The sequence below is a fragment of the Lonchura striata genome, chromosome 5 (assembly GCF_046129695.1).
Source record: "Lonchura striata isolate bLonStr1 chromosome 5, bLonStr1.mat, whole genome shotgun sequence".
In the NCBI taxonomy this organism is placed as follows: Eukaryota; Metazoa; Chordata; class Aves; order Passeriformes; family Estrildidae; genus Lonchura; species Lonchura striata.
The window spans coordinates 72,581,555-72,594,682 of NC_134607.1; the positions used below are offsets into that span (position 1 = coordinate 72,581,555).

At 68.8% G+C, this 13,128-nt stretch overlaps 1 protein-coding gene across 1 annotated transcript in view; it reads right to left on the reverse strand.

Moving 5' to 3' along the window:
- The window catches only part of MAPK8IP2 (mitogen-activated protein kinase 8 interacting protein 2), a 38,631-nt gene that overhangs the window by 23,058 nt on the left and 2,445 nt on the right, over positions 1 to 13,128 (reverse strand). The window contains exons 2-5 of the mRNA XM_077783166.1: positions 7,857 to 7,962; positions 6,519 to 6,767; positions 1,984 to 2,101; positions 33 to 325 (exon numbers count right to left, since the gene is read on the reverse strand). Of these exons, the coding sequence (XP_077639292.1) occupies positions 33 to 325; positions 1,984 to 2,101; positions 6,519 to 6,767; positions 7,857 to 7,962 (766 nt within the window). The remainder of the gene's footprint in view (positions 1 to 32; positions 326 to 1,983; positions 2,102 to 6,518; positions 6,768 to 7,856; positions 7,963 to 13,128) is intronic.

The following is a 13,128-nucleotide window of genomic DNA, read 5'->3' on the forward strand; positions in this document are numbered from 1 at the left end:
GCCCGGGGGGCGGCCCGGGGCGGGCGGGCGGCCTCGGGGGCGCCGGGGGGAGCCGCGGGCCCTGTTGGAGAGAGACACGGGTGAGGCGGGGGCGGCCGGCGGGGGCGCGGCGGGGAGAGCGGAGCTCGGAGCGCAGCGGAGATGAGGTTCATGTTCAAATCGGGCGCGGCTCTCGGGGGCGATGGGTTACCATGTGCCGGGGACTCGGGGCTGTTGCCTTGCGAGTCCAGGGGGGTGGGCGGCAGCGAGGGGGGAGCCCCCCCGGGGCCCGCAGGGCTCTCCAGGCAGGGTCCGTCCAGGATGCAGGCGTGCGGGGACGAGTGTCCTGCGGGGAGGGCAACACGGAGCCGGCGTCACGCCGCGGGGCGGCTCGGCAGCACGCCCGGATGGGCACAGCCCCAGTGTCACAGCCCCAGTGTCACAGCCCAGTGTCACAGCCCAGTGTCACAGCCCAGTGTCACAGCCCCGCTGTCACAGCCCCAGTGTCACAGCCCAAATGTCACAGCCCCAGTGTCACAGCCCACTGTCACACCCCAGTGTCACAGCCCCAGTGTCACAGCCCGCTGTCACAGCCCCAGTGTCACAGCCCAGTGTCACAGCCCAGTGTCACAGCCCCAGTGTCACAGCCCCAGTGTCACAGCCCGCTGTCACAGCCCCAGTGTCACAGCCCAGTGTCACAGCCCAGTGTCACAGCCCCGCTGTCACAGCCCCAGTGTCACAGCCCAAATGTCACAGCTCGTGTCACACCCCACTGTCACACCCCACTGTCACAGCCCCGCTGTCACAGCCCCAGTGTCACAGCCCCGCTGTCACAGCCCACTGTCACAGCCCGTGTCACAGCCCCACTGTCACAGCCCCGCTGTCACAGCCCATTGTCACAGCCCACTGTCACAGCCCCGCTGTCACAGCCCATTGTCACAGCCCACTGTCACAGCCCCGCTGTCACACCCCATTGTCACAGCCCCGCTGTCACAGCCCCAGTGTCACAGCCTTAGTGTCACAGCCCATTGTCACAGCCCCACTGTCACAGCCCATTGTCACAGCCCCACTGTCACAGCCCCGCTGTCACAGCCCAAATGTCACAGCCCCGCTGTCACAGCCCAAATGTCACAGCCCCAGTGTCACAGCCCATTGTCACAGCCCCGCTGTCACAGCCCATTGTCACAGCCCCGCTGTCACAGCCCCATTGTCACAGCCCATTGTCACAGCCCCGCTGTCACACCCCATTGTCACAGCCCAAATGTCACAGCCCCAGTGTCACAGCCCCGCTGTCACACCCCATTGTCACAGCCCAAATGTCACAGCCCATTGTCACAGCCCCAGTGTCACAGCCCCAGTGTCACAGCCCCGCTGTCACAGCCCCAGTGTCACAGCCCATTGTCACAGCCCCATTGTCACAGCCCCAGTGTCACAGCCCAGTGTCACAGCCCCAGTGTCACACCCCAGTGTCACAGCCCCGCTGTCACACCCCACTGTCACAGCCCCGCTGTCACAGTCCCAGTGTCACAGCCCCAGTGTCACAGCCCAAATGTCACAGCCCACTGTCACAGCCCCAGTGTCACAGCCCACTGTCACAGCCCCAGTGTCACAGTCCCAGTGTCACAGCCCCAGTGTCACAGCCCACTGTCATAGCCCATAGTCACAGCCCAAATGTCACAGCCCCGCTGTCACAGCCCCAGTGTCACACCTGGATTGTCACACCCCGCTGTCACCCCGCCAGTGTCACAGCCCCGCTGTCACACCTGTATGGTCACAGCCCCATTGTCACAGCCCCACTGTCACACCTGGATTGTCACACCTGCATGTCACAGCCCGCCGTCACCCCGCCAGTGTCACAGCCCCGCTGTCACACCTGTATGGTCACACCCCGCTGTCACAGCCCCACTGTCACACCTGCATGTCACACCCCGCTGTCACCCCGCCAGTATCACAGCCCATTGTCACACCCACTGTCACCGCGCCGCCCCGCAGCCCCGCGCTCACCGGTGTGTGAGGAGGAGGAGGAGGAGGAGGAGGAGGAGGAAGAGCGCTGCAGCAGCGCCTCCTGCCAGCTGGGGCGCGGCGCGGCCGGCGCGAAGCCGCCGTTGTTGTTCAGGGAATCCTGCGGGACACAGCAGCGGGCTCGGGGCCGCTCGGGCCGCTCGGGGGGCTCGGGGGGCTCGGGGGGGTCAGGGGGCTCGGGGCCGCTCGGGGGGTCAGGGGGGCTCGGGGGGTCAGGGGGCTCGGGGGGTCAGGGGGGCTCGGGGGCGCTCGGGGGGCTCGGGGGGTCAGGGGGGTTCAGGGGGCTCGGGGAGTCAGGGAGCTCGGGGGGTCAGGGGGGCTCGGGGGGTCAGGGGGCTCGGGGGGCGTTCAGAGGGGGTTCGGGGGGTCAGGGGGGTTCAGGGGGCTCAGGGGGCTCAGGGGGCTCAGGGGGCTCAGGGGGTTCAGGGAGCTCGGGGGGCTCGTGGGGCGTTCAGAGGGGGTCAGGGGGCTCGGGGGGTCAGGGGCTCGGGGGGCTCGGGGGATCAGGGGGGGTCAGGGGGCTCGGGGGGTCAGGGGGGCGCAGTGGGTCAGGGGGGTCAGGGGGTTCAGGGGGGCTCATGGGGCGTTCAGAGGGGGTTCAGGGGGCTCGGGGGGCTCGGGGCCGCTCGGGGGGCTCGGGGGGTCAGGGGGATCAGGGGGGTTCAGGGGGCTCGGGGGGTCAGGGAGCTCGGGGAGTCAGGGGGGCTCGGGGGGCTCGGGGGGCTCGGGGGGCTCGGGGCCGCTCGGGGGGCTCGGGGGGCCAGGGGGGTCAGGGGGCTCGGGGGGCTCGGGGGGCTCGGGGGGCTCGGGGGGCTCGGGGGGTCAGGGGGCTCGGGGGGGTCAGGGGGGCTCGGGGGGCTCGGGGGGCTCGGGGGGTCAGGGGGCTCGGGGCCGCTCGGGGGGCTCGGGGGGCTCGGGGGGGTCAGGGGGGTCAGGGGGCTCGGGGCCGCTCGGGGGGCTCGGGGGGCTCGGGGGGCTCGGGGGGTCAGGGGGCTTGGGGGGTCAGGGGGCTCGGGGGGCTCGGGGGGCTCGGGGGGTCAGGGGGGTCAGGGGGGTCAGGGGGGTCAGGGGGCTCGGGGGGCTCGGGGGGTCAGGGGGGCTTAAGGGGGGTCAGGGGGGTTCAGGGGGCTCGGGGGGTCAGGGGGCTCGGGGAGTCAGGGGGGCTCGGGGGGCTCGGGGGGTCAGGGGGGCTCGGGGGGCTCGGGGAGTCAGGGGGGCTCGGGGGTTCAGGGGGCTCGGGGGGCTTGGGGGTTCAGGGGGCTCGGGGGGCTCGGGGGGCTCGGGGGGCGTTCAGAGGGGGTTCGGGGGGTCAGGGGGCTCGGGGGGCTCGGGGAGTCAGGGGGGCTTAAGGGGGGTCAGGGGGTTCGGGGGGCGTTCAGAGGGGGTTCGGGGGGCCAGGGGGCTCGTGGGGTCAGGGGGGTTCAGGGGGGCTCATGGGGCGTTCAGAGGGGGTTCGGAGGGTCAGGGGGGTCGGGGGGCTCGGGGAGTCAGGGGGGCTCGGGGGGTCAGGGGGGTTAAGTGGGTTCAGGGGGGCTCAGAAGGGGTTCACAAGGGACTCAGAGGGTGCCCCCCCACCCCCGGGGAGCAGCTGAGGACTCCGGGGGGACCCCGGAATGGGGGGTGGGAGTGGGGGATGTGGGAATGGGGGATGAGGGGACAGGGATGGGAATGGGGGGATAAAAATGGGGGATAAAAATGGGGGATAAAAATGGGGGGATGGGAATGGGGGGATAAAAATGGGGGATAAAAATGGGGGAGATGTGGGAATGGGTCCTAAGGGGGACAGGGATGGGAATGGGTGCAGGAGGGGACAGGGATGGATCCTGGGGGGACACAGGGATGGGTTTGGGGACACAGGGATGGGTTTGGGGACACAAGGGACACAGGGATGGGTTTGGGGACACAGGGATGGGTTTGGGGGACACAGGGATGGGTTTGGGGGGACACAGGGATGGGTTTGGGGACACAGGGATGGGTTTGGGGACACAGGGATGGGTTTGGGGGACGGGGATGGGTTTGGGGGACACAGGGATGGGTTTGGGGACACAGGGATGGGTTTGGGGGACACAGGGATGGGTTTGGGACACAGGGATGGGTTTGGGGACACAGGGATGGGTTTGGGGGGACACAGGGATGGGTTTGGGGGGACACAGGGATGGGTTTGGGGGACACGGGACACAGGGCCCGAGGCCCGGGATGTCGCCTCCTCCGGGACCCCGCGATGGGGCGGCTCCAGGGGCTGCTGCCGCCCCTCCCAAGGGACGACAGAGCCACGCCGGGACCCCCGGGCTCCGTCCCCTCGCGGGGACCGCCACCCCCCGGAGCCGCCCCGGCCCGGCAGCGTGCGGAGCCCTCCCGGGAAAAGCGGGGGGCCCCGAAATTCCCGAGGGCTCCCGGTTCCCCGGCAACGCCGGCGGCTGCGGCCGCTCCGTGCGCGGCTTCCCACGCACTGCGGCGGAGCGGCACCGGGACAGCCTGTGGGACACCGGGACAGCCTGCAGAACACCGGGACAGCCTGCGGGACACCGGGACTGCCCTGTGGTGACACCGGGACAGCCTGCGGGGACACCGGGACAGCCTGCGGGACACCGGGACTGCCCTGTGGTGACACCGGGACAGCCCTGTGGTGACACCGGGACTGCCCTGTGGTGACACCGGGACTGACCTGCGGTGACACCGGGACAGCCTGCAGGACACCGGGACAGCCTGTGGGACACCGGGACAGCCTGCGGGGACACCGGGACTGCCCTGCGGTGACACCGGGACAGCCTGCAGGACACCGGGACAGCCTGTGGGACACCGGGACAGCCTGCGGGGACACCGGGACAGCCTGCGGTGACACCGGGACAGCCTGTGGTGACACCGACACAGCCCTGCGGTGACACCGGGACAGCCTGTGGGACACCGGGACAGCCTGTGGTGACACCGGGACCGCCTGTGGGACACTGGGACTGCCCTGTGGTGACACCGGGACAGCCTGCGGGACACCGGGACTGCCCTGTGGTGACACCGGGACAGCCTGTGGTGACACCGGGACAGCCTGTGGGACACCGGGACAGCCTGTGGTGACACCGACACAGCCCTGCGGTGACACCGGGACAGCCTGTGGGACACCGGGACAGCCTGTGGGACACCGGGACTGCCCTGTGGTGACACCGGGACAGCCTGTGGGACACCGGGTCAGCCTGCGGTGACACCGGGACTGCCCTGCGGTGACACCGGGACAGCCTGTGGGACACCGGGACTGCCTGTGGGACACCGGGACTGCCCTGCGATGACACCGGGACTGTCTGTGGGACACCCGGACAGCCTGTGGGACACCGGGACAGCCTGCGGGGACACCGGGACAGCCTGCGGGGACACCGGGACTGTCTGTGGGACACCGGGACAGCCTGCGGGGACACCGGGACTGCCTGTGGGACACCGGGACAGCCTGCGGGGACACCGGGACAGCCTGCGGGGACACCGGGACTGTCTGTGGGACACCGGGACAGCCTGCGGGGACACCGGGACTGCCCTGCGGTCACACCGGGACTGCCTGCGGGACACCGGGACAGCCTGCGGTGACACCGGGACAGACTGCGGTGACACCGGGACAGCCTGTGGGACACCGGGACAGCCTGTGGTGACACTGGGACAGCCTGTGGGACACCGGGACAGCCTGTGGTGACACTGGGACAGCCTGTGGTGACACCAGGACAGCCGGGGACACCCCCGGGAACCCCGGGCACGGGGGGACACCGCCCGGGGGGGCACGGGGCACGGAGAGCCCCGCGGGAAAAGGGACAGGGACACAACGGGGAGGGGACAGGGACACAAAAAGGGGAAGGGACAGTGAGCTCAGGGTGGGGAAGGGACACAGATCTTGGGTGCTGGGGACGGTGACCACAGGGGGAGGGGACAGTGACCACGGAAGGGAAGGGACAGTGACCTCAGGGGGAAAAAGGACACAGATTTTGGGGGGGATGGGGACAGTGACACAAGGGGAGGGGACAGGGACCCAAGGTGGGGAAGGGACACAGATCTCGGGGGATGGGGCCAGTGACCTCAGCGGGAGGGGACAGGGACACAAAAGGGGGAAGGGACAGTGACCTCAGGGGGGAAGGGACAGTGACCTCAGGGGGAAAAAGGACACAGATTCTGGGGGGGATGGGGACAGTGACACAAGGGGAGGGGACAGGGACCCAAGGTGGGGAAGGGACACAGATCTCAGGTGTTGGGGACAGTGACCTCAGGGGGGAAGGGACGGTGACCCGGGGAGGAGGGGACAGTGTCCAGGGAGGGGAGAAAGGGACGGTGACCTCAGGGAGAAAGGGACAGTGACCCAGGGAGGGGAAGGGGACAGATCTCAGGTGCTGGGGACAGTGACTCAGAGGGGAAGGGACAGTGACCTCAGAGGGGAAGGGGACAGATCTCAGGTGCTGGGGACAGTGACTCAGAGGGGAAGGGACAGTGACTCAGGGGGGAAGGGGACACGGAGCCCGGGCTGGGGACACCCGCGGCCAGCCCGGCCTCACCTGGGTGCCCGGGGCCGTCAGGTTGAGGGTGGTGGGGCGATGCTTCTGCGTCTCGTCCAGGGCGGGCGAGGGGATGGGCGAGGCCGAGGGGGAGGGCGGCGCCTCCGGCTCGTTGCCTTCCTCCTCCTCCTCCTCCTCCTCCTCCTCCTCCTCGTCGTCGTTGTCGTCGATCATCTCGAACTCCTGGAAGTCGTCCTGGAAGGTGCACACGGGGTGCGGCTGCTCCCCGCGCTCCAGCACCAGGCAGTCCTGCGGGTGGCAGCGCGTCCGGAGCTGGGGACAGCCGCGGGCCACCCTCCCCGACACCCAGGGGGTGGCAGCGTCCCCAGCCCCCTCTGGGCTGTCCGGGATGGGACAGGGGACCCCCGGCTCGTCCCCTTGGCCTCGGCACCCACAGAGCCACCGCAGCCACCGCTGCGGGCCACTCGTGGCAGGCGGTGTCCCCGCGGCCCCGCCGTGTCCCCGCGGTGTCCCCAAAGCCCCCGCCGTGTCCCTGCCATGTCCCCACGGTGTCCCCGGGGTGTCCCCACAGTCCCCGCGATGTCCCCGCGGTGTCCCCGCGGTGTCCCTGCAGCCCCCGGGCTCCCCAAAGCCCCCATCGTGTCCCTGCGCTGTCCCCGCCGTGTCCCCGCCGTGTCCCCTCCGTGTCCCCTCCGTGTCCCCGCACTGTCCCCGCCGTGTCCCCTCCGTGTCCCCTCCGTGTCCCCGCGCTGTCCCCGCCGTGTCCCCGCGCTGTCCCCGTGCTGTCCCCGCCGTGTCCCCTCCGTGTCCCCTCCGTGTCCCCTCCGTGTCCCCTCCGTGTCCCCGCCGTGTCCCCGCGCTGTCCCCTCCGTGTCCACTCCGTGTCCCCGCGCTGTCCCCTCCATGTCCCCGCACTGTCCCCTCCGTGTCCCCGCGCTGTCCCCGCGCTGTCCCCTCCGTGTCCCCGCCGTGTCCCCTCCATGTCCCCTCCGTGTCCCCTCCGTGTCCCCTCCATGTCCCCTCCATGTCCCCTCCGTGTCCCCTCCGTGTCCCCGCCGTGTCCCCTCCATGTCCCCTCCGTGTCCCCACCGTGTCCCCTCCATGTCCCCTCCGTGTCCCCTCCGTGTCCCCGCGCTGTCCCCTCCGTGTCCCCGCGCTGTCCCCGCGCTGTCCCCTCCATGTCCCCTCCATGTCCCCTCCGTGTCCCCTCCGTGTCCCCTCCGTGTCCCCGCACTGTCCCGGCACTGTCCCCTCCGTGTCCCCGCGCTGTCCCCTCCATGTCCGCTCCGTGTCCCCTCCGTGTCCCCTCCGTGTCCCCGCCGTGTCCCCTCCATGTCCCCTCCGTGTCCCCGCAGTGTCCCCTCCATGTCCCCGCACCTTCTCGTAGTGGTCGGAGTCGTAGTTGAGGCCGATGCCGCAGTCGTCCGTGATCTCGGACAGGTCCTCGTCATCGAACTCCTCCAGGCTGATGTCCTGGGGCGGCCTGGGGACAGCGGGGACACAGCGGGGACACCTGTCACCCCTGGGTGCCACAGGGACATGGCACCAGGACACTGTCACCCCTGGGTGCCACACGGATATGGCACCACACCCTGTCACCCCTGGGTGCCACACGGACACGGCACCAGGACACTGTCACCCCTGGGTGCCACATTGACATGGCACCACAGCCCTGTCACCTCTGGGTGCTGGCACAGGACAACTTCAGGGACATGTCACCATAACACAGGGACATGGCACCACAACCTGTCACCCCTGGGTGCCACACGGGCACGTCACCACAACCTGGTCACCCCTGGGTGCCACATGGACATGGCACCAGGACACTGTCACCCCTGGGTGCCACACAGGCATGGCACCACGCCCTGTCACCCCTGGGTGCCACACGGACAGGGCACCAAGCCCTGTCACCCCTGGGTGCCACAAGGACATGGCACCAGGACACTGTCACCCCTGGGTGCCACACGGACATGGCACCACAACCTGGTCACCCCTGGGTGCCACACAGACATGGCACCAGGACACTGTCACCCCTGGGTGCCACACGAGCATGGCACCAGGACACTGTCACCTCTGGTGCCACACAGGCATGGCACCACAACCTGGTCACCCCTGGGTGCCACATGGACATGGCACCAGGACACTGTCACCCCTGGGTGCCACACGGACATGGCACCACAGCCCTGTCACCTCTGGGTGCTGGCACAGGACAACTTCAGGGACATGACACCACACCCTGTCACCCCTGGGTGCCACACGGACATGGCACCACAACCTGGTCACCCCTGGGTGCCACACAGACATGGCACCAGGACACTGTCACCCCTGGGTGCCACACGGACATGTCACCACAGCCCTGTCACCCCTGGGTGCCACACGGACATGTCACCACAGCCCTGTCACCTTTGGGTGCCAAAAGGATAAGTCACCACACCCTGTCACCCCTGGGTGCTGCACAGGACAGCGCCAGGGACATGTCCCCATAACACAGGGACATGTTACCACACCCTGTCACCCCTGGGTGCCACACAGACATGTCACCACACCCTGTCACCCCTGGGTGCTGCACAGGACAGCGCCAGGGACATGTCCCCATAACACAGGGACATGTTACCACACCCTGTCACCCCTGGGTGCTACACAGACATGTCACCACACCCTGTCACCCCTGGGTGCTGCACAGGACAGCGCCAGGGACATGTCCCCATAACACAGGGACATGTTACCACACCCTGTCACCCCTGGGTGCCACACAGACATGTCACCACACCCTGTCACCCCTGGGTGCTGCACAGGACAGCGCCAGGGACATGTCCCCATAACACAGGGACATGTCACCACACCCTGTCACCCCTGGGTGCTGCACAGGACAGCGCCAGGGACACGTCCCCACAGGGCTGGCACCAGGCGGTGGCACCCAGCCAGGGGGAGGGGACGGCCACCAGGAGTGGGGTGACCCCGCTGCCGGGGGTCCCTGGGGTGACAAAGGGACCCCGCCTGTGACACCCTGAGCACAGCCCCGGGAATGAGGCTGCCACAGGGACCAGCGGGAACCACGGAATGGAGAAATCCCAAAATCCCAAAATCCCGAATCCCCAAAATCCCAAATCCTGAAATCTTGAATCCCAAAATCCCAAAATTCCGATATCCCAAAATCCCGAAATCCCAAATCCCGAATCCCGAATCCCAAAATTCCAAAATCCCAAATCCCTGAATCCCAAAATCCCAGCGGGGTTTGGGCTGGGAAACCAGAAATTGGGGGTTTGGGGGGGCTCCGTCAGCTGGCAGGGACGGCCTGGGTGGCACCCGGACCCTCTGGTCACCCTCCCTGGCCTTGGGGACACCCAGGGTCCCCATCCCGGTCCCAAGGGTGCCTGGGTGGCACCGGGACCCCCTGGTCACCCTCCCTGGCCCTGGGGACACCCAGGGTCCTCATCCCGGTCCCAAGGGTGTCTGGGTGCCACTGGGACACTCTGGTCACCGTCCCCGGGCTTGGGGACACCCAGAGTCCCCATCCCGGTCCCAAGGGTGCCTGGGTGGCACCCGGACCCTCTGGTCACTGTCCTTGGGCTTGGGGACACCCAGAGTCCCCATCCCGGTCCCAAGGGTGTCTGGGTGGCACTGGGACCCTCTGGTCACCGTCCCCGGGCTTGGGGACATGCAGGACCATCCCCAGGGGAGTGTGGCAGCACCTGGGCACCAGTGGGACCCTGTGCCCACCTTCCATGGGGTTGGGGACACGGAGCACCCCCAGCTTGTCCCCAGAGGAGTGTGGCAGCACCTGGGCACCAGTGGGACCCTGTGCCCACCTTCCATGGGGTTGGGGACACCCCCAGTTTGTCCCCAGGGGGGTGTGGCAGCACCTGGGCACCCTGGGAGCCTGTGCCCACCCTCTGCGGGGCTGGGGACACCCAGGACCATCCCCAGGGGAGTGTGGCAGCAGCCAGGTGCCAGTGGGACCCTGTGCCCACCTTCTGTGGGGTTGGGGACACCCAGGACCCCCAGCTTGTCCCCAGGGGGGTGTGGCAGCACCTGGGCACCCTGGGACCCTGTGCCCACCCTCTGCGGGGCTGGGGACACCCCCAGTTTGTCCCCAGGGGGGTGTGGCAGCACCTGGGCACCCTGGGACCCTGTGCCCACCCTCCGCGGGGCTGAGGGCACCCAGGTGGGCTCGGGGCAGCGGGTCGCAGCCCGGGGGGAGCCGGGGCTGTCCCCGGTCCCCCCCGCGGTGCTGGCGCCGCCGCTCCCGGCAGGAAGATTCCCCTAATCCCGTAATTCCCGCAAGTAGGGCACGGCCGCGCCGCGCCGCGCGGATTTGGGGCAAAACCAGCGGAAACGGGGCCGGGGCCGGGGCCGAGCGGGACCCCAAAAGCCGCAGGGGAACGGGGGGCCCGGGGGCTGTGGGGTGAAGGGTCCCGGGGGGGTGGGGAGCGCAGCTTTTTGGGGTGCAGAGCCCCAGGGTGCTGGGGAGCAGAGTTTTGGGGTGTCAGGGAGCAGAACCTTTTGGGGTGCAGAGCCCCAGGGTGCTGGGGAGCAGAGATTTGGGGTGTCAGGGAGCAGAACCTTTTGGGGTGCAGAGCCCCAGGGTGCTGGGGAGCAGAGTTTTGGGGTGTCAGGGAGCAGAACCCTTTGGGGTGCAGAGCCCAGGGGTGTTGGGGACCAGATCCCTGAGATCCTGAGGTGCAGATCCCAGAATATTGGAGTGCAGATCCCAGGATGTTGGGATGCAAATCCCAGGGTGTTGGGGTGCAAATCCCAGGGTGTTGGGGTGCAAATCCCAGGATATTGAGGTGCAAATCCCAGGATGTCGGGGTGCAGAGCCCTACAGGGTGCAGATCCCAGGATATTGGGGTGCTGAGCCCTACAGGGTGCAGATCCCAGGATTTTGGGGTGCAGAGCCCAGGATATTGAGTTGCAAATCCCAGGATTTTGGGGTGCAGATCCCAGAATTTTGGGGTGCAGAGCCCAGGATTTTGGGGTGCAGACCCAGGATGTCAGGTTGCAGATCCCAGAATTTTGGGGTGCAGATGCCAGGATTTTGGGGTGCAGAGCCCAGCATGTCAGGGTGCAGAGCCCATGATTTTGGGGAGCAGATCCCATGATTTTGGGGAGCAGATCCCATGATTTTGGGGTGCAGAGCCATCTCGCCAACCCCACGGGATATCGGGGGCTGCCCCCCTGCAGGGAGAACCCCGGGACCCTCTGCTGACCCCGGGGTCTGAGGGGGCCCTGGGGGCACCCGGGGGACAGGAACAGAGGGGCCGGGTCCTCCTGGGGTGGGGACCTCGGGGTCCCCTCCTGTACCCCCGGATGGGATGGGATGGGATGGGATGGGATGGGATGGGATGGGATAGGGACACTGTGGTGGCGTGGGGACACTTTGGTGGGATGGGGTGGTCACAGTGGGATGGGGACACTCTGGTGGGATGGGGACACTCTGGTGGGATGGGGTGGACACTCTGGTGGGATGGGGACACTCTGGTGGGATGGGGACACTCTGGTGGGATGGGGTGGACACTCTGGTGGGGTGGGGACACTCTGGTGGGATGGGGACACTCTGGTGGGGTGGTCACAGTGGGATGGGGACGCTGTGGTGGGATGGGGACACTGTGGTGGGATGGGGTCACTCTGGTGGGATGGGGTGGACACTCTGGTGGGGTGGGGACACTCTGGTGGGATGGGGACACTGTGGTGGGATGGGGTGGATACTCTGGCAGGGTGGGGACACTCTGGTGGGATGGGGACACTCCGGCGGGGTGGAACCAGCAGTGAGAGCCCATCCAGTCCCACCATCTCCCCGATGGGACCCTGGGGACCGGGCCGGGGCCAACGGCAGGGACACGGGGACACGGGTGCAGGGCCACAGCGGCGGGGACGAGCAGCGGGGACCAGGACAGCGCCCGTCCCCACCTCGGGGACACTCCGGGGCCGGCCGGGACCGAGGGACAGCCGCGGAGCCGCGGGCGGGGCAGGGCCGGGGGGTCTCGCCCAGCCCCGCAGCCGCAGAGGGATCGGGAAGGGCTGGAACCCGCAGGACCCCCCCGCTACGGCATCGCGGTGACCCCGATGCCACCACCCCGAGCGAGGGACCCCAGGGGCGGGCAGGGGCCGGGAGGGCCGGGCAGGGGCCAGCGGCGGTGCCAGCGCTGCCGGGGCCGAGGGAATTTCCTCATCCCTGCCAGCTCCGGTGGCTCGGAGCGCCGGGAGGGGACCCCAGAACGGCCAGGAAGGGACCCCCAGAACGGCTGGGAGGGGACCCCAGAGTGGCCGGGAGGGGACCCCCAGAGCGGCCAGGAAGGGACCCCCAGAACGGCCAGGAAGGGACCCCCAGAGCGGCCGGGAAGGGATCCCCAGAACGGATGGGAAGGGACCCCCAGAACGGCCGGGAAGGGACCCCCAGAACGGATAGTAAGGGACCCCCAGAACAGCCTGGAAGGGACCCCCAGAGAGGCCGGGAAGGGACCCCCAGAGGCCGGGAAGGGATCCCCAGAACGGCTGGGAAGGGACCCCCAGAACAGCCTGGAAGGGACCCCCAGAACGGCCGGGAAGGGATCCCCAGAACGGCTGGGAAGGGACCCCAAGAACGGCCGGGAAGGGACCCCCAGAACAGCCTGGAAGGGACCCCCAGAGCGGCCGGGAAGGGACCCCC